The 21,301-nt window shown below is 43.0% G+C and overlaps 1 protein-coding gene, 1 non-coding gene and 1 pseudogene across 5 annotated transcripts in view; 2 read left to right on the top strand and 1 right to left on the bottom strand.

Annotated features, from left to right (window-relative positions):
* The first annotated feature begins 6,085 nt into the window (after positions 1–6,085).
* LOC143381048 (translation machinery-associated protein 7 pseudogene) lies at positions 6,086–6,277 on the top strand (annotated as a pseudogene).
* A 1,309-nt stretch (positions 6,278–7,586) lies between these two features.
* Trnaa-cgc (transfer RNA alanine (anticodon CGC)) lies at positions 7,587–7,659 on the bottom strand. The gene has a single exon. It is a non-coding gene; the product is annotated as a tRNA-Ala (tRNA).
* A 6,426-nt stretch (positions 7,660–14,085) lies between these two features.
* Hkdc1 (hexokinase domain containing 1) overlaps positions 14,086–21,301 on the top strand; it is a 47,678-nt gene continuing 40,462 nt past the window's right edge. For 3 of the 4 annotated variants that reach the window (XM_076835344.1, XM_076835345.1, XM_076835346.1), the window contains exons 1-2: positions 14,086–14,148; positions 20,503–20,665. In XM_076835344.1, the coding sequence (XP_076691459.1) occupies positions 14,086–14,148; positions 20,503–20,665 (226 nt within the window). Of the gene's footprint in view, positions 14,149–16,916; positions 17,007–20,502; positions 20,666–21,301 lie in introns of those variants that run through there. The other variant, XM_076835347.1, reaches the window with a different exon arrangement.

Genomic DNA, 21,301 nt, shown 5'->3' on the forward strand with positions numbered 1-21,301 from the left:
TAAAGAACTCTGCCTGGGAACAAATCAGTTTGGTGAATTGTTTGACCCAATCAGTGCCTGAGCTGTTGCAGGGGATGTCGTGGGTGGGATTCTTTGACAGATGTTATTGTCTGTTGTACCCATGTACCCAGGCTGCCCTAGGAGCTGGGAGTGTGGAAAACAAGGTGGATGCATGTTTTGGTAGGGGAGACGGAAACCGTCAGCCCGCTGAGGACAGGGACTTCTGTCTGTCTAGTTCCCTGTGGCATCACAGTGTTGGACTACAGTGGAAGCCGTCAGTCTTTGTGAAATGAATGGATATGAATGTAGAGAAGAGTGATGAGAGCTGGTGCTGGGCTTATTTAGGTAGGGTGGTGTCCAAAGGCCAGGCTGATGCCTAGGAGCCTCAATTTATCCATCACAGTTTTTTTTTTTCCCTATTAAAATTTATTAGCATTGCTATTAGGAAAAAAATAGATTTCTTTTGTGAAAAAGCTGAGAAACACTGAATCAGTGTTTGGTTATGTGAATTTCCCCTCACCACTGTCAATTGTTTTTTTTTTTAGTACTAGGGATTAAACTCAGGGGCACTTGGCCACTGAGCCACACCCCCAGCCTTACTTTATATTTTAATAGAGACAGGGTCTCACTGAGTTGCTTAGCACCTTACTTTTACTAAGGCTGGCTTTGAACTCAAGATCCTCCTGTCTCAGCCTCCTTAGCTGCTAGGATTACAGGCGTGTGCCACTGAGCCTGGCTACCACTGTCATTCTCACCTTAAAATATTCTTGGCAGTTCTGGTATCTGAAATTATTATAAGAACAAAGAATATCTCTAGGGCAGTAGTCCCAGAGTAAGAAATTTACCATCAGCTCTAAACACATTTCATCATGGTATCCAAGTGTTATCCTTAGAAGCTGAGGAAAACTTAACAGCTATCCAATCAAAAGTATAATTTTAACATCTTTTTAAAGAATTACATATACAGGTGTACACCTGTAATTCTAGCAGCTAGGGAGGATGGGACGAGAGAATGGTGAGTTCAAAGCCAGCCTCAGCAAAAAGTGAAGCACTAAGCAACTTGGTGAGACCTGGTCTCTAAATAAAATACAAAATAGAGCGAGGGGTGTGGCTCAGTGGTTGAGTGCCCCTGAGTTTAGTCCCTGGTACCAAAAATAAATAAATAAATAAATAAATAATGACAAAAACCTGAACACAACATATAGTACACACTAGGTATTAAAATGGAATTTATTAAACAAAAACATAAGGATGTCCATCCAAGTTTTCAACCCTGGTTCAACATAGCTAAAAGGAGTTAAAGATCATCAGCTTTTAGTTGGACAGATGTGATTCAGTTCTTCCTACTTCCAGCTTGGTGACCTTGCCCTCATGGAACATGGTCTCTATATCTGAAGAAGGTAGACCGCAGCGCTTCTTAGAATTGTTGGGAGGTTAAATATGATGATGTCAAATTCAAAACAGCCTCAGCAACTTAGTGAATCCCCAAGTAACTTAGTAAAACTGTGTGTAAAAAAAAAAAAAAAAAAATGAACTGGGGATGTGGCTCAGTGGTTAGCATCCCTGAGTTCAATCCCTGGTACCCAAAATGTGATGGTGTGCTGTTCAGGGCCTGGCACACAGGAAGTGTCTTATAAATGAGCCTGAAGGTTTGGGCCCATTCTGGTTGTGAAATGACCTCTTAGGTCATTTTGAGAACTGAACTAATTTGAGCAACTGCTGGATTGAGGCTAAATTTAGAGATTAAACCTGATGTGGCTCAAATTCAGCCAGGGAACAGAGCTGGACTTGCCAAAGTAGTCATTGCTCTTAGCTTTGACCTCAGTAGTTAAGAATCAATATGATATTTTATTTAACTGAGATGACAGTCTTCATCTGACCTTTGCCTTCATGGGCATGAAGGCCAAACAGGTGGTGCGGACCATGTCTCCCTCACCTGTGGATAATGAAATGCCTGGAAGGACACATCCCTTTTTCTATTTTGCATTTGGACAACTCTTGCTTCAGGAGTTTGCTTTCCTCTGTGACTTACACCATTACATGCAGTCACCCAGTTGGCCTCAAGAAATGCCATGAACTGAACTGGATTGAGGGTTTGGTCCCATTATATTTTAGTGGTGAGGTACATCAATCACTTGGAGTGTTTTTAATTCTGCATTTTTCTCCAGGGGGCCAGAGTTGGCAAATGGGAGAAGACACTTAGGCAAGGCTCTTGCAGACTTGGGCAAGTTAAATGTTTGCATTTAAAAAATGCTATCAGGCTGGGGATTTGGCTCAGTTGGTAGAGTGCTTGCCTTGCATGCACAAGGCCCTGGGTTCAATCCCCAGCACTACAAAAAATTAAAAAATAAATAAATGAAAATAAAGAAAGTTTTTTGGGCTGAGGATGTGGCTCAAGCGGTAGTGTGCTCGCCTGGCATGCGTACGGCCCGGGTTCGAACCTTAGCACCACATACAAACAAAGATGTTGTGTCCGCCGAAAACTAAAAAATAAATACTAAAAATTCTCTCTCTTTCTCTCTAAAAAAAAAAAAAATTAAAAAATAAAAAATGCTGTCAGGGAAGGGCTGCTTGAACGTTAGCTGAAGAATGTTTATGAACAGTGATGGTTTGCCCTTTCACCTCTCCCTTCTTTTCTGGGGCAGAAGGGCACTGTGGTTAAGCAGAGGTGAACAAACTAAAAACACAACATCAGGGGAAGAAAATGAAAAATATTAGAGTAGATAATTAGGGTAGCCCTGGATAATTTTACAAAGTGTGCTGAAATGGTCACTATAAATAAAAGCCTGGTCTTCCTATTCATTCTTTGCAGAAATTTGATTTGCCCCTTATCTTTTTGGTGGGCTTCTGGGCCAGTTAAGTTCAAGGTGTACATTACATCATAGTCATATTCCTCCTTTTCTAAAACACAGCTTTTATTTATTTTTAAAAAATTATTATGTAGTTTTCTAGTAGGTTCTCAAGTACTTGCCTGAAAGTCCTTGGATTATTGTGGGTTCAGCAAAATGTCAGTCAACATGAGGTGTGGGCCAAGGCTTAGATGTTCATCTGTTCTGTCCCTATGACCAAGGAATTTAGTGAAATGTGGTACGTGCATCACTGGCTGGGATTAATAACTAATGACTTGTACTTTGCACATTATGTCTATGAAAATGTGAAAATCTACACAACAACACTGGGTATTTTGGAAAATGTCTTGCTGTGAATCATAGATACACAAAATTATCATCGCAAACCATCAAAGTCTCTTATACTTGGAACAAGGAGTCTATAATTATAATGCAGCAATTTGTTCTCTGTATCCAACTTCAAACAAGCCTATTAGGATATAATGAAAAGCTATAGTTTTCTAAGAGACATTATGAACACGTTTCTGCATGACTACGGCTATCTATAAATATTTGTCATTTAAGATAATGGGGCAGTTTCACACGCAGACAAAAACAGTAGTTGTCTTTTGGGTAAAAAATGCTCAAGGAGGAAAAAAAAAAGAAATAGGATGGAACTTTCTTTGAAGGTTGAATTTAAGAAGGTATGTTTGGAAAATTTGGTCAGACGGGGCCCTTTAAGGCTACGCTCTTGGAACTGAAGATTCAAAGTCGTCTATCCCCTGGCAAAAGCACTTGGTTCGTAGAGGCTTGGGGAAGGTTTATAACATAGTGACTAAGTGGAACTGCCATCTGACACAAGTGTAAGATACAGGAAAATTGATAATTCCCTGCTGGAAAATCTTTTTTCACAAGAGGCTGTAAATCAGGTAGCAATCTTATTTTTTTTTTTTTAATGTTTAATCTCAGGAGACAGGAGGATTACGAGTTTTGAGACCAGTCTCAGTGACTCTGCAAGGCCATTCAGTAATTTAGTGAGAACCTGTCTCGAAAAATAAAAGGACTGGGGTTGTGACTCAGTGGAAGAAAAACCCTGGGTTCAATCTCCAGTATCTAAATAAATAAACACAGATCTCACTGAAAATAAGAATTCTGCACGTTAATTTTAATCTGTGCATAAACTGAAGCCATGTGTTTGTGGGGGGTTGTGGTGGGGTATTGGGCTGGCCTCAAACTTTGAACTTGCCATCTTCCTGCCTCCATAGTAGCTGGAATTACAGACTGAGGTAGTTTGTCAGGTTTCTCCACTAGGAAGTTACTCTTTCCCTCTTTCCATTCTGAACTCTTGGGAAAGTAGTTACTGTGTCCAGTTATATTTCATCTATTTATTTATTTGGTACTAGGGATTGAACCCAGGGGTACTCAATCACTAAGCCATATCCCCAGCCCCCCTTTTTTAATATTTATTTTTTAGTTTTAGGTGGATATAATATCTTTATTTTATTTTTACATGGTGCTGAGAATCGAACCCAGTGCCTTATGCATGCTAGGAGAGCGCGCTACCACTTGAGCCACATCCCCAGCCCTTTTTTATTTAGACAGGGTCTTGCTGAGTTGCTTAGGGCCTCCCTAAATTGATGAGGCTGGTTTTGAACTTACGACCCTCCTACCTCCTCCCAAACTGCTGGGATTACGGGTATGCACCACCGTGCCTGGCTTTTCCATCTTTTTGAAGGTGAAGTATCTGATTAAATTATTAGAATTATCCTTCAAGGCAGTTTTTTTTTCCCTCCCTCACTTAAATAATTTGTTCAATGATTTATTTATATCAGTCTTGGTTAATGGAAGTTTATTTTATACTGCGGATTATAATACAATAATGCTTTATTTTCTTGCTGAGGTTCAAGCTGTGGTTATTGGGAATTTGTTCAGTTGGCTTCTGTGTCCCTTTGACATATCCCTGTCATTTTGGTGTTTGACTTGTTTTTTTGTCATCACTTTCTTACTTTTGCAGGGGCAAAAGGAGAGCTTCGCATTCCCCCTCTGAAGATTTGCTGGAACAAACTGGCAGTAGTAGACAGATCTGGAGATGATAGGAGAAAAAGGCGTACAAACGTGTCTGAAGTGCATGGGGACAATCACAGAAGTGTCACTACCCAGGAACCCAGGGTCCAGAGACTTCTGTATCTTCTCAGGGAGAGGGAGATGGGGAATGTGGAAATTTTGAGGGATGGTAAATTATTTTAGGTAATGAATGGGCCTAATGCTCAGATAATAGTAAATGCTTCTTTTTGGGAGTCGAATGGGCCTAGCAGATGGACAATGGCTTGTGATCAAAAGTTGTCCAGGTGTGGTTCGTTCTTTGATCTTCCTTCCTGCAGATATGAGTTTATCTGATGAAAACTCAGAGAAGAGACCAAAGATACTTGTTTTTTCCTTTGATGGGTTTAGTCTTTAAGCATGTAAGGGAATGTCCGAGGAAAGCCCTTTCCAGTATCTGCTGCTCTCCAGGGGCCTTTAACTGAGCATGATCAGCAGACCAAGTGCCATTTTTTGGTGTGAAATCCTCTGACTCCTTCCCCTTTTAGCCTTACAAGGTGCTCCAGGATCATCCTGTATATATCTGGTTCCTTTTTCTCTTTTTTAGAATATTAGATACCAAGATCTCGACCCAGGCACAGGGGTGCATGCCTCCCTTGGGAGTCTGAGGCTGTAGGATGATAAGTTTGAGGTCAGCTCGGGAAATGTAGCAAGATTCTGTCTCAAAATAAAAAATTAAAAATGGTTGGAGATGTGGCTCACTGGTAAGTGCCTCTTGGTTCAATCTCCAACACTGGGAAAAAAAAAAAATCTGACCACTATGTGTTCTTTGCTGCCAATGTCATTGCATCTACGGCCTCTCAGGTGACAAAGCTGGGCAACACACGTGGGCCTGCTTTCCTGTGTATGGACACGTGTCTATAAATATTTATATAACACAAAACATCTGTGGCTATATTAAGCTAAACAGGAGTCTTGCCGATGTCCAGTAACATGAAGGGGTTTAGCCTTCTCCTTTGCTTGACTGAAACCTCTCCCTTCAGTGGTGAGAAACCCACCTTTACCACCCACCATCCAATTACTTAATTCAATTAATCAACTCCGGTATGCATGGGTAGTGGTTTCAGAACTGCTATGTCCCCTGAGCATGTCCCCTGAGCCCAGCTGGGAATGACTTTTTAAAATACGTTAACTTGGGGGTAGGGGCTACAGTCACCATGTCCAGCCGGGAAGGTGGCAAGAAGCAGCCCATGAGCAGCCTAAGGAGCAGGCCGAGGAGAGGATGGGGGAGAAAAGACTTTCAAACAAAACACAGAGAGGAGCAGAAGACGCTTGAGGAGCTAAAAGGGAAGGCCGCGGGGAAGGGCCCCCTGCCCACGGGTGGAATTAAGAAATCTGGCAAAATGTAAGCCTCTTCTTGTGCCTGAAATGATGGTGACTGTTGATGCCATTCCTATTAAACATTAGATTCCCTGCTGTAACATTTTAGCTAGAATGAAGTGATGTGTTGGAGTCTGTTGTAAACTTAATAAATTTTTGTAAAATAATAATAACACACACACACACACACACACACACACACACACATGCACGCATGCTCGCACGCACACACTGGCTCACTGTCTCTTGAGTCATTCAGCCGTTCCTACCTCAGCTGTGAATTTCAAGTAGACCCATCCTAGAATCTCCCCAGAGTTTGGATTCTTTATCACTTGGAATTAAACTAGTTCACCTGAAAAAAAAAAATACATTGACTCAACTTTAGTACATTAAAGTTCATCCTTTGCTCTGAGAATTTCTGTGGGTTTTGGCGGGAGTGTTATGCCACGTATTCACCTTAAGGTGTAATAACTCTCCCTGAGAAGGCCCCTGTGCTTCGCTTATTTGGTTCTCTCCAAATGGTTCTCTCCCTGGCAGGTATTACTTTGTTTGCTGCCTCTGATTTTGCCTCTTTCTTTCTTTCCTTCCTTCCTTCCTTCCTTCCTTCCTTCTTTCCTTCCTTCCTTCCTTTTTTCTTTCTTTTTTTGTTGTTTTTTTTGGCAGAGGGCAGGGCCAGGGGTACCAGGGACTGAACTCAGGGGCACGTGGCCACTGAGCCACATCCCCAGCCCTATTTGTATTTTACATAGAGACAGGGTCTCACTGAGTTGCTTGGTGCCTCGCTTTTTTTTTTTTTTTTTTTGCTGAGGCTGGCTTTCAATTAACAATCCTCCTGTTTCAGCCTCCGAGCCGCAGGGATTACAGGCATGTACCACTGAGCCTCGCCTGGTTTTGACTATTCCACAGGTGTGGGTTGTTTTTTTTTGATGCTGGGGATAGAACTCAGGGCCTTGTGCTCTACCAACTGAGCTACATCCCCAGCCCCAGCATGTGTGGGTTTTAAATGTCTCCTCTGAGGCCATTTAGTTTTACCAGAGGAAATTCGAGGTTCCCCATCTCCTCCAAGTGAGAAGGAAGGGAGCACACATGGGTAGATGTCTGCTGGTCCAGGCTGGACAGGAGGGCCGGGTGGGGCCCTTGTGTCTGATTGGAGGGTTTCACTTAGTTGTCCTGTTTTTAGTCTTGTGCCTCACCCCACATCCCATGGTGCCTGGTGGTCTCAGTCCAAGGGCTGTTAGGCTCCATCTCTGCACAGAGCCAAAGCCCAGTCTCTTGAAGGGCGGGGGGGTTGGAGGGAGGGACACAGCTGGGACCTTTTTCTAAATATAGGTTTTTTTGCGGTGGTGCTGGGGATTGAACCCAGGGCCTTGTGCATGCGAGGCAAGCACTCTACTGACTGAGCTACACCCCCAGACCCTATATATAGATTTTTAACCATTGTATTCAGCTCCATGTCCTGCTCCCTGTTTTTTGAAGTAGCTGGACCTCAAATCCTGAGCATTTCTAGAATTTTACAAGTGTCATTAGCTCACTTAGCAGAATCAATCTGTGTAAGCACCTAGGTTTCAATGTCTCATCTGTGAAGCTATTACTTTTCTTTTTTGGGGGGTGGTACAAAGGATTAAGCTCAGGGGCACTCAACCACTGAGCCACACCCCCAGCCCATTTTTGTATTTTATTTAGAGACAGAGTCTCACTGAGTTGCTTAGCGCCTCACCGTTGCTGAGGCTGGTGATCCTCCTATCTCAGCCTCCTGAGCCACTGGGATTACAGACGTGTGCTACTGCGCCCCATGAAGCTATTACTTTTCTGTGTCCAAAATTATGTTGATGACTCTTATTGACCACTATTTCTTTCTTTTTTTCATTTCCAGCCCTTTTTATGTTTAATTTGAGACAGAGCCTCACTTGTTAAGTTGCTGAGGCTGGTCTTGAACTTGCAATCCTCCTGCCTCAGCCTCCTGAGCTGCTGGAATTACAGGTGTGTACCACTGCACCCAGTTATTTCCTTTCATTTTTGGTCCTCTTGAATTTATGCCATGTTTAACCAAAAGTCTCGTACACTTTCTGAAGTTGGTTATTTTGTGCAGTTGAGATTGAAATTATGCTGAGAATTATTAAAAGCCATCTGAATTACATTTCCTTGTCTCTTATCTTTCTAAATATGTGTTTTGAAAATAGGGCTTTTAATGTAGAGTTGTGATTAAAAAATAGTCCTGTCATAGTTTCTTTGTGAGCATTCCCTGTCTTCTCTGGGCATGCAACAAACCTATAAAAAGATCAGTAGTATTCTTTTGAAACTTGCTGAGGCTGACATTTCTGTTTCATTTGTGGTTGCTCCATGGAGACTCCATAGTAACTGTAACCACTGACAGAGTTTGGAAGTTTTTACACTGATTTTCTTTTTATGGACATTTGTTCTCACTCACTTTTACTCTTTTACAGCAAATGGAATGCCAGCAGGTCAGACTGATTTATGTTTTGGACAACTTAAATTTGGACTTGCCATTTAAAAGAACACAGGGCACAACTCAAGATCTGTTTTCTTAAGTAACAGGAGTACAATTTTAAAAAAATTCCTAACTGTTCCTATAATACCTGTAAATAAAATTGGTGCTTTCTAGTGGTTAACAGTTGTCTTTTACTGAATGGACTAAAAGGACTACACTTTATCTTTTTGGTGCCAGAGAGTGAATTCAGGGGCACTCGACCACTGAGCCACATCCCAGCCCTATTTTGTATTTTATTTAGAGACAGGTTCTTGCTGAGCTACTTAGTGCCTCATTTTTGTTAAGGCTGGCTTTGAGGTCCTCCTGACTCAGCTTCCTGAGATGCTGGGATTACAGGTGACACTGAGCCCAGCTACATTTTCTTAGCCTAAGTGACCAAGTGGGATGAGATGAAATACAGGTTTTAAGAAGGGTCCCTGGCCTGGTGAAGGCTTAGATTCAGGAGATGCGTTTAGTGTGGGTCACCTGCCTTCCCTTGGGTGATCTCAGTAACTTACCCTTCACATAGTGACTAATGAGGTGGCCACAAACTCTTTACAGAGATGAACTTGCCCGTCACCTTCAGGGAGAGCAGAGTTGAGGTGACCCAGGGCCTCCGCACTTTCCACTGTGCTACCTGGGGCTTTGGGCCAGTTTTCTAGCCTAAGTCCCCTGTCTCCCTGTGCTTGGCCTCCAGATCAGGGACAGCCAGTGCAGCCCAATTAAGTGCGGACTCCAGAGCCAGAACACCTGCATTCACATCTCTAGTCCACCAGGTGCCAGGGCCAGTGCTCTGGGCCTCTGCGTCTCCATTCGTAGATCAGGAGAATGGAAGTGGCTGCAGGAGTTAATCTTAAACACCTAGTTAACACCATATATGAACAGGTCAATTTTTCTGGACTTCTGGTGCTCCTACAAGCTTGGTACTTAAAGGAAAGCAGATATTATCTTTGGGCCTAGCTGGAAAACCAGGCCAAATTTGAGTGTGGTATTATATGTGGGTACACTACATGCTTTTAAATATAATGTATTTATGTATGTATGTATAAATGTCATATTCATTTATATACATATGTTTACCACTGATATGTATGTATGTATGTGTGTGTGTGTATTTAAAATTAAATATATATATATATAGATACACACACACAGATTTTTACCAATGGTTCTTAGATTTGTAGAATTTACTTGGAACCTACTTATGTGGTGTACATTGCACTATTAATTTTCTGTTCTTTTCAATAATATTGTATTCCCTTGAAGGCAGGAACTATCTTAAGCTTATTGTATTGACTGAGTCAGCAACATTTGTCAAAATTTTTTGATGCTAAAGATAAATTATACACACACACATATACTTATATATAATTAATACATATATATTGTACTAAGCTAATGTCAGGCATAAATTAGAAAACTCCAATTTGAATTAAGACTATACCTTTGATTTAGTGTTTGTAGTTTTTATAATTTAACCTGATAAATCATTTTCACTCCTCTTATATGGTTCACAGTATATATAAATCATATCATTAATGCACATGAATTTATATACTGAGCCTTAATATTTCTCAAGGGATGTGATGACACACTGGCATAGTGACTGTATTTAAAATTGAATTTTTATTAAGATTATTGTTGATTCACATGAAGTTGTAAGAAATAAGAGATCACTGTCTTTTAGCTGTGGAAAAAAAAGGATAAATATTGTTTGTGCATGTTTGTGCCTATCTTTAGGGTCTCTAAAAGGTAACAAAACTTAGAAATTAAAGTTCTACTTCCTCCTTTCAATTAATATGTTTGGGTCAGTTGAATGAGGGGGAAGATAGTATTATACACATATATGCATATCATTCACATTCACGGTATATGTGCATGCCTTTGTATGAAAGAGAATCATGCTTCTTTTCACCCCACATTTTATTGACCAAAATAGTAAAAATCCATGTGGATTAAAGTAGGGCTCAATGAGAAGAAGATTAACATTAAACAGGGATGAGAGGTGGGAGGGAAAGGGAGAGAGAGGGGTAATTGCATGGAAATGGAAGGAGACCCTCATTGTTATACAAAATTACATACAAGAGGAAGTGAGGGGTAAGGGAAAAAAAAAAAACAAGGGGGAGAAATGAATTACAGTAGCGGGGGTAGAGAGAGAAGAGGGGAGGGGAGGGGAGGGGAGGGGGATAGTAAAGAATAGGAAAGGCAGCAGAATACAACAGACACTAGTATGGCAATATGCAAATCAGTGGATGTGTAACTGATGTGATTCTGCAATCTGTATACAGGGTAAAAATGGGAGTTCATAACCCACTTGAATCAAAGTGTGAAATATGATATGTCAAGAACTATGTAATGTTTTGAACAACCAACAATAAAAATTTAAAAAAAAAAAAGAAGAGCAAGATTAAGGTGAATCCAAAAAAAAAAAAAAAGAATTTACAGTTCTGGCAGAAAGAAAATAGAAATAAAATATTAAATTTACATGAAAATAATTTATGTTTAATAAAAAGTATAATAGATTGAAAAAAAAATAAAGTAGGGCTCAGTGGACACAGAGATCTGTATCAAGATGAGTCTCTTTCCTTAGGGGGAAGATTGGGCCAGATGGGTATTATATTTTAACTAAAATGTCACTTGTCAGTAACAACTTCAGTAATAATAATAATAATTAACAGTTATTAATAATAATTATTTATTAATAATAATAATTATTATCATTTTTGGTACTAGGGTCTAACCCAGGGGCACTTTATCATTAAGCTATATCCTCAGCCCTTTTTTTATTTTGTATTTTGAGACAGGGTCTCACTAAGTTGCTGAGGGTCTTGCCAAGTTGCTAAGGGTGGCCTCAAACTTGTGATCTTCCTGTCTCAGCCTCCCAAATCTCTAAGATTACAGGCATGCACCATTGTGCCTAGTGCACACCTCTGTTCTTAAGCAAAATCCAAGATTTTGTAAGACTTATACTCAGATATCATTGAATAGCTACATAGAGCTTAAAGAGGGTGAAACATTCCAAGGATTGGATTGGAATAATCAGATGAGGAGTGGTAAAGAAATCTAATTATTTTATCTTGATTCTATAAAATGAGGAGGCCTGGCTAAATGACTCCAAATGCACATGATCTTTAATAATCATGAAACTTCTTGGTTTAGTCACCAGCCCAGACCTAGAACGTAGGTGCTCATGTGCTTAGATTAAAAATGAAATGAGGTAACAAGTAAAAATCCTCTGGTGCCTGATGAAAATCCAAAGTCTGCCTGTCTGACTCACACAGGCGACTGGGAGATTTCCAAGACCTTTGGTGTCGGTTCTGTTTCCTTTTGCCCACTGGACATTGTAACATCTTATCTTTGTAATATCTTATCAGCAATAGCAGGTGCCATACATACTGCCGAGGTTACTTTTTAAATGGGGGAAAAGACAGATAATGTTGTCATTCGAGGTCACGTGACCTGCCCCAGGTGTTATCCTTGGAGGTCTGGAGGGCATTAGCATGTGTATTTCAGACACAAATTCTACTGAGTTTGGGGAACTGATTGGCTTTGGGAACTGGAAGTTAACCTTTGTTTGCTTGTATAATTAAAATAGAGGACTTGAAAGTCATAGTTTGAGGAGTAAACACACGGAAAGGATGGAGGTTATCAGTCTGGGAGACTCTTGGGTCAATTTGGCTGAGAAAAGCATCCGGAGTGTTTTAACCAAGCAGCCCCTGCTCTGCAGGCCCAGGCCAGACTCCCCCTGGCTCATCTGCCTGATGGTCGGGTAGAGATCAGTGGCTTCCTGAGAGGCAGCTGTTGGAGGTCCCCTGACCAGGCCATCGTCAGTCATTGTTTTGGTTAATAAGTTTGTACAGGAGAAAAGCAGTCGGAGCCCAGGCTGGTGAGCTGACCAGGGCAGCACGCTTTAATCAGAGGCCCCTTGTCACTGAAGAGCAGGCGCCACGTAGGAGCAAGAAACACTGGAGCACCCAGTGAAACTGTGTTAACATGTGGTCACTGGCTGGTTTTACAAAGCATTTGATTAATATTTGGGGACATTAGTGCCAAGAATATCTTTATTTGCTTTTTTCCCCTCAAGGAAGACTGGGTTGGAGTGACATCTCTGTACTTTGTTTTCCAAGTAGTTGAAATTCTTTTTTTTTTTTTTTAATGTTTTTTAATTGTCAATGGATCTTTATTTTATTTATTTATACTCAGTGCTGAGACTTGAACCCAGTGCCTCACACATGCTAGGCAAGCACTCTACCACTGAGCCACAAACCCAGCCCACAGAATGCTGCTAATAGCTATCAACTGAGTATCCCATGAAGAAAGTGGAATTTGAGAACCAGAATGACAGATCAGTTAAAAGCTGGAGCCTGGAGTCCAATTCCTGGGCTAGATCACTGGCTGAAACATTTACAAGCTTTGTGATTTTGAGTAAGTCATTTAACCTCTCTGAGCCTCAGTTTTTCTCACCTATAAAATGGGGCTACAGAGTGTTCCATTCGTATTAGCTGCTGTTAACCCTGTGAATGATTTTACTAGCCAGCCAGTGACCATAGCCGTAGTGTGAGGTTTATCATTCCTTCATCTTGGTGGCTTTCTTGGCCCTTCTCACGTCAAGTATGATGAGTGAGATAAGCTGATCAAATAAATATCTCCGGGGAAAGAAAACTTTTCCCATCTGTGATTTCAATTTTCCTCTGGCAGCAGCTTCCCAGAGAGTCATGGTGACTTCATTCTCGAGCATATTTTTTTCCTGGGTCACTACCTGGGAAATAAAGGGTGTCTGCCTTTACATCATGAATAGATGAACCTTTATCGATCGTTTTCCATTAACCGTGGGCTGTTAGCTAAGAGACTGGGTCCTTCACAAATGGAGGGGTCAGGGAGTTTTGATACCAGGTAGAGGAGAAAGGGAAAGGTCCTGGGGCTGGACATTTGCAGGCAGCTCCCCTGGAAGTTGGCTTTGTTTAGTGCCCAACTTCTTAAAAGATTTTCCTCGGCTGAGTGGGCTTGGTGGAGCACTGGCCTGAGAGCGTTGCTGAGCAACGAGATTTTTGTGGCACTCGCTACTCAAATAGTCAAGCAACCCATCCATTCCCGGCCTCCCCCTCTACTGGCCCTCAGCTACCACCAGAGCCTCTGTTAGACAATGAAGTGTGTGGCAGAGGGAGGGACCGAGACAGGGGGCGAAGTTTAATCATTGAACCAGGCGGACTGGAAGTATTTAGGCGGCAGCACCCAGCTCAAGGCCTGGACTAGACGGTGCGCAGCGCCCTGGAGTCGTGGGAATAACACTGCCCTATTCTTTGGTCTTGAGTCTTCGCCTGAATCAGGAGAAACCAAACTTGGGGAAACATGTTTGCGGTCCATTTGCTGGCATTTTACTTCACCAAGCTAAAAGAGGATCAGATCAAGAAGGTAAGGACTCACAAAGCCGAGGGATGTGGGGGCCTTCCTACAGACAGAACCAACGGATCCCCTGCTGCATCAGAAGAGAACCCAGGAGCTGGGGGTGTCGCTCAGGAGCAGAGCTGCTTGCCTAGCCCGGGGGAGACCCTGGGTTCCATTCCTAGTTTCAGAGAGCTTATGAAGAACAGCTCTGCGAGCCTCTGACAAGTGAAGCCTCAGAGGGGGAGGGGAGGGGAGGTACGTCTGCATACCCCTGGGCAGTGTCCTACCGTCCTGAACCCTGGAACTTTCTGGCAGATATCACAAAGGAAGGAGCTGAGGAGAAAGTGTAGGGAATGCTTGACGGGGTTTGTCTCAGGAATGTAGGAGGAGGCTTGATTCAGGGATGCTTTGGGGGAAAGGCCACTTGGAAGAGTCACTTGTAAAGAAGTTTTAAGAACTTTTGAAGAAGATCTGATTATGCACATATTTGAAAGCATATAAAATATAAGACCCCCAAGGGGAATGTAAAATTTATTTGTTTGCAGTAACTGGGGAAGGAACCTGGGGCCTTGCTCTCTACCACTGAGCTCTATCCCCAGTCCCTTTTGTTTTATTGAGACAGCATCTCGATAGGTTGTCCTGGCTGGCCTCAAACTTATGATCCTCCTGCCTCAGCCCCCTAAGTAGCTGGGATTATGTTTGCCACTGTGTCTGGCTATATAATTTGCTTATATTATAATGTATATATTTTACATATATATGTTTGTGTGTATATATATATATTTTTTTTTTTTGAGGGCTCCATTTATAGTTATTGCTAGCCTTGAACTTCTGGCCTCAAGCCATCCTCCTGTCTCAGTCTCCCAAATAGCTGAGACTACAGGTGCATACCACTGTGCCTCGTAGTTTTAATGTGTGCTGATTGAAATGTTTATTATTAGCACATGCTATTTGCCAACAGTGCACTATTAAAGGTGTGCATTATTTGGTCACTTTGCCCCAGGAACTAGATTACAAAATTCATTCCAAATTTGGCTAGTTAAAGGTTGCCAAGGTCAACTGCAGGTAATCAGATTCTCTCCGAGCCTGCCTTTCGGGTTGCACTGGGCCAACTGGCTGTCAGCAGCAGCAGGGCCACTGAGTGGCATGACTCAATTTATAGATAACAGATGGACTCAGCCAAGGTCACCCAGGTATTTAAGGTGAAATCCAACTAAACCTACATCTGAGAATGCCAATCCCAGCTATCTCTCTATTTACCATGATGTTTTCCTGATTTTCCAAATAAGAGGATGAAGCCCTCACAGCCTTAGTGTGTTTGGTGAGATAAACTTCCACTAAATTCTATTCATAAGGAAGTTAGGTGAGAGGTACAGCAAACTTAGAAATATAAAGCTGTGAGTTTAAACTTTTAATTTTTATTTGTTGGTTAGACTCACAGAGCCCCCTATTGGAGACTTGAGGAGGTGAACGAATCCTCCGCAGCCCTGCTTGGCATTCCCTTCCTGTTATTACCTTTGCTTGGGAAAGATGCAACTCCCACTCCCAAGAGGGAGTCTTGGAACCCTGAAATCTTTGGTTCTGCAAAGTTATTTCATTTCCTTGGCCCCTCTGTGGTGGCTGACCTTTTGTTCCACCCTAGGTTAAGGCGAGACATGTTTGTCCACCAGCCCAGGTACAGGCTCGGATGGCCTCTGTGGAAACACAGGCTCCCGGGTCCTTTTGCAAGAAGGATCAGTCTTTGTAAATACCCGGAGTCCACCTTCTCCCTACCTGTGGGAGGCAAGAAAGTGGAGCATTTTGCAGTTAACCTGGGAACCTAACCGTTTCTGGGGGAGCCTGCTTTGTGGCTCTTGGGCTGAGTCATAGATTCTGAGAACATTCCTCCATATGGCGGAAACACATGTGGTCAAAAGGCATCCTGTGGCCTAGTAGCCAGTCCTATCTTAGCTTGTGCCTCTAGGACTGTCGAGCTTCTGAGCTCACACATGCCTTCAAGGGTTACTGTTCAGACCCTGGAACGGGGTTTTTTTTTTTTTTTAAATCTCCTCATTCCAACATTAAAGGCAAAAAATAAAACAAATAAGAAGAATGGAAAAGAGGAACCCTCTGACAGCTTCTTTTCCATTCAGTATGTTGACATTATTGACCTGTCAATAGCACTGGCCGGGCCTGGTCACTGACCTGCAGACAGCTCTTCCACAAGAGCAGGTTTTCAGTGAGTCTTTTTTATGGTTTAGTAAGTCAACATTATGAAAATGTGGAAATGTTGCCTTTTTTATTTTATTTATTTACTTGATACTGGGGATTGAACCTGGAGGCGCTTAACCACTGAGCCACATCCCCAGCCCTTTTTTATATTTTATTCAGAGACAGGGTCTCACTAAGTTGCTTAGGGCCTTGCTAAGTTGCTGAGGCTGGCTTTGAACTCAAAATTCTCCTGCCTCAGCCTCCCAAGCCACTGGGATTACAGGTGTGCGCCATCGTGCCTAGTGAAATGTTACCTTTAATCTCACCTTTAATTTATCTTTAATAACAAACACTGTATGTGGGTGCCCTTGTGGCCATTTTTTCTCCATGATTATATTGATAATGTGCTGTATGTACAGTTCTACATCTTTCTTTCTTCTTTTTGGTATTGGGAATTGAACCCAGGGGCACTTAATCACTGAATCACTTCCCCAGCCCCTATTTACATTTTATTTATTATTTATATTTTATTTAGAGACAGGGTCTGACTGAGTTGCTTAGGGTCTCTCTAAATTGCTGAGACTGGCTTTGAACTCAAGATCCTCATGCCTCAGCCTCCTGAGCCTCTGGGATTACAGGCCTGGGCCACTGCGCCTGGCTCAGTTCTGCATCTTGATTCTAGCACTTATTGTTTTGTTGTAAATGCTTATATCCATTCCTCCATTATCTTTTTTTTTAAGAGAGAGAAAGAGAGACAGAGAGACAGAGAGAGAATTTTTTTTAATATTTATTTTTTAGTTTTCGGCGGACACAACATCTTCGTTTGTATGCCAGGCAAGCATGCTACCGCTTGAGCCACATCCCCAGCCCCTCCTCCATTATCTTAATAATTATTAATTTAATGACTTCCTAATATTTAATAAGTAGGTATGTCACGATTTATTTAAACTTTTCCTTCTCAATGACATTTGAATCCTCAAAAACATTCTTTTTAGCAACTAAAATATTGTTACATATGTCAGATCATTTAAGTTCTCTGTTTAAAAATTTTTTCTAATTTGACTCAGAATGAAAGTCGGATTCCTTACAATGAAAAATATATTGCCATGACAAAGATGGGCCTGTGATTGTTTTTCTCCATATTTAGCATTATTTAAAAGGTTAAATTGGAATGCTTTATATTTTTAAGTTTGCTGTACCTCTCACCTAACTTTCTCATAGATAGAATTTAGTGGAAGTTTCTCTCACTGGCTGTCAGCAGCAGCAGCAGCAGCAGCAGCAGGATAGAGTCCTGAAGTGAAACCAGTAGGTCAAAGAGCAGAACCTCTTTATGACTCTTTGTTTCGTCCCAGGAGACCTCTGGACTGAGTGATCCCCAAGGCCCCATCCAGCTTCTACATTTTGCATTTCAACAGTTCTGAGCTTCAAGGGTTGTTAACAACCCTTGTTGTTTGTGAATTTGCTTTTTCCAAGATAAACCCGATGGTTGATGGCTCTCCAGCAACATTTCCTATTACAGTTTGTGAGTCCCTCCAAAAGTGGGTTTGCTGTTCTGCAACCCCAGCTCCCTCCTTTGGTGCCGGGGACATGTATCCCTGCTTACACATGCCCCAGATCACCTGCATGGATTAAAGAGATAGCCTTTTTTTTTTTTTTTTTTTCTTCCTGTCCTAACATACATTCCATTCTTCCTGTTTAGCTACTGGGCCAGGGACATAAAGAATAGATAAGAAACTGCTGGGTTGACATTCTTTCCACCATAACTTTGACTTATTGAAAGCAGAAGCCACCCATGGGCTAAATGGCACTGGCAGGATGCAGTTCACAATGGCCCCCCAAGGGCCTCAAAAGCCATGTCTTTTGGATGTCGTTCTGTGGATGCCTGAGAAGCTCTTGATACTCTCAGGCGGAGCAAACATGATCAGCAGGTTGAGGGGGCACAGCTGAGGGGCTTTGACGTGATGATAAAGGACCAAGCTTGGTTCCCACATGGGGCATTCCCACTCTCTCTTCTCCAACCCCAATTACGTGGGTCACGTCCGGTCCGTGCAGTTTTCTGTGATTGTGTGTGGCTGTGCCACCAATTAATCCTCAACAGATGCGGGTGAGTAGGAAGCGCCTAATGAAGCCTGACCTGGTTATAGTCTCTTTTCTCAGGCTCCTTTATTGTTAACAACCCTCTAATGGTTTTCTGGCCTCTCTCTGGTCCCCAAGAGCCATGGGGCTCTTTCACTGGATTGGGTCTTTCTGTCCCTCTGAGGCCTGGCTGACGGCTGGGCACCCTCCTAGGATAAAGAGGGGAGCCCTGTGCTTCTGGTGTCATTTTTCTGTTGGGCACATGGAGCTGTGAGCAAAAACCCTGCTGCAGAGTGGTCCCGGTGCTGTCCCTTATCTACAGCTCTATGAATGCTCCTCCATGGCTCCAAGCCTTGTATTCCTCATCTCTCAGTTAGGGACAATAACTGTGACCTCATCTGGCTGCCTCAAAGGGATATCATAGGGTTTTTTGTTTTTTTATTTTTGTTACTAGGAATTGAACCCAGGGGCGCTTAACCCCTGAGCCACATCCCAGCCCTTTTCCTATTTATTTAGAGACAGGGTCTCACTGAGTTGCTTAGGGTCTCGCTAAGTTGCTGAAGCTGGCTTTGAACTTGAGATCTTCCTGCCTTAGCCTCCCCAGCCTCTGGATTATAGGCATGTGCCAGTGCACCCAGCTGTCATAGAGATTTGATGAGGTGACCCACAAAAGTACTTTGTAGACTGTAACACGTGTCTTAGAGAAAAGTTTGTTCCTAGGCTGGGGTTCAGTAGTACAGCACTTGCCTGGCATGTGTGAGGCACTGGGTTTGATCCTCAGCACCACATAAAAATAAATAAATAAAGATATTGTGTCTGTATACAACTAAAAAGATATTTTTTAAAAAAGTTTGCTCCCTCCAGGAATAGGCTGGGGGCATCAAGCCTCCTGGTGACCTGAGTGTGTGGAGAGAGTGCTCAGGAAATATAACAGAGCTGGCAACTTCAGGGTACATATGCCCCTGTCTCTCCTCTGACCCCACTGATAATCCACCCCAAGGAGCCCAGGGAATCCAGACTGCACAGAAACTCACTAGCATCAGTGTGGGAAGGAAGCTCTTCTGCCTTCCTGGTCTGGTGTCTTAACACCAAGAGGACTGAACACACCTGTGCTTTTTACAACTTCCTTCCAGTGGGGTAGGGGTCCTTTGCCTCAATTTCTTGATTACTTGAATGACATTCGCTCATTTCCCATAGCAATTTGAGGTGAGTTTAAGAATTAAACTTCATCTTAATTAGGACAGCCAGTTAAATCAAAATGGAAATTTAAAGGACTAGATTTATTTTTAACAGAATCTTTTTTTTTTTTTTTTTTGGTGCTGAGGATTGAGCCCAGGGGTACTCAACAACTGAGCCATATCCCCAGCCCTTACTACTTTTTATTTATTTATTGACTTTTTGGTACAGAGGATTGAACCCAGGGATGCTAAGTCACATCCCCAGCCCTTCATATATATATATATATATATATATTTATTTTGAGAAAGGGTTTTGCTGCATTGCTGAGGCTGGCCTCAAACGTGCAATCCTCCTGCTTCAGTCTCCCCAGTCGCTGGGATTATAGGCATGTGTCCCTGCATCCATAAGGACTAGGTTTTAAAGATTGCAGTTGGAAACTGGATTTAGTTCTGAGCTTCCTAACAGCCAATAAACAAAGGGAAATGTTTTTGGATATGTCTACAATCATAATTGGATCAAAGGAAGTTGCCCTGTTTAGGAATTGAAGATTCAGGCTATAGACTGTCCTTGCCAGTGGAGAGGAAATGGTTCCACCAGGGAGGCCTTGAGGTGGGAATTGGAAGCTCTGCATGCTCCAGGAAGTCCCCACCCCCTGGCCACTGTCCGGTCAGAATAGCAGGAAGTCGATTCTTCCCCAGAGCTTGCCCTTTAGAGGAATAAGCGGGCACCTCTCAGTCTTCCGTTTCATCTGCTCCCCCAGCTCCCCACTTCGTCCCTGGCTGGTGGAGGGGCCAGCTAAGGAGACTGTGGGAGAGCCCATCACAAAGCTGCCCCTCAGTAGGGACGCAGCCTCAGGGTGGGAGTGGGAGTTTACGGCCTTGGCTGGAGGGCAAGCACCCCCACCTGCCAACCCCGTCACCCCAACATCTGTTCCAGGTGGACAGATTCCTGTATCATATGCGGCTCTCCGATGAGACTCTTCTGGACATCATGGCCCGGTTCCAGGTTGAGATGGAGAAGGGCCTGGGGAAGGACACCAACCCCACGGCCTCGGTGAAGATGCTGCCCACCTTTGTCAGGGCCATTCCAGATGGCTCAGGTGAGTGGGGCTGGGGCTTCCCCACCGGGTCCCTGGCTCCTCCTGACTGACGAGTCCCTGATGTTTGCTTTTATACCCCTCTTCTCTCCCCACGTCCCTTCTCCCTGACCCTCTTGGCTTCAGTGCTGCTCCCCGCCTTTGGGATCCACACATCAAGACACCGTGCATTCTCGGTGCCCATATTGGCCTCACACATTCTGTCCTCTGTCTGTTTCTCTTTTTGGTACCATGGATTGAACCCAGGGGTGCTTAACCACTGATCCATATCCTCAGCCCTTTTTATGTTTTATTTTAAGGCAGGGTCTCATCTCACCAAATTGCTTCAGGGCCTTGCTATTGCTGAGGTGGCTTTGAACTTGCAATCCTCCTGCCTCAGCCTCCTGAGTCGCTGAGATTACAGGTGTGCACCACTGCACCTGGCCTGTCTCCTGTACTGCTGCAGCATCCCACCATTCTCGCCCTGGTGAGCAGCACTTTAGCTTTCCAAGAGCAGTCTAGAAAGATCACTCAGTGCCTCAGATGGGAAGCATCCTCGTATTGGGTCATGTGCTTATCAGAATCCTGGTCACCATGGTGGATGAGAGTCTCCCCTGGACTAATGGCTCCATGAGGCCTGGGACTAATTTACCGCAGCGT

Source organism: Callospermophilus lateralis, chromosome 15, assembly GCF_048772815.1.
Source record: "Callospermophilus lateralis isolate mCalLat2 chromosome 15, mCalLat2.hap1, whole genome shotgun sequence".
NCBI lineage: Eukaryota > Metazoa > Chordata > Mammalia > Rodentia > Sciuridae > Callospermophilus > Callospermophilus lateralis.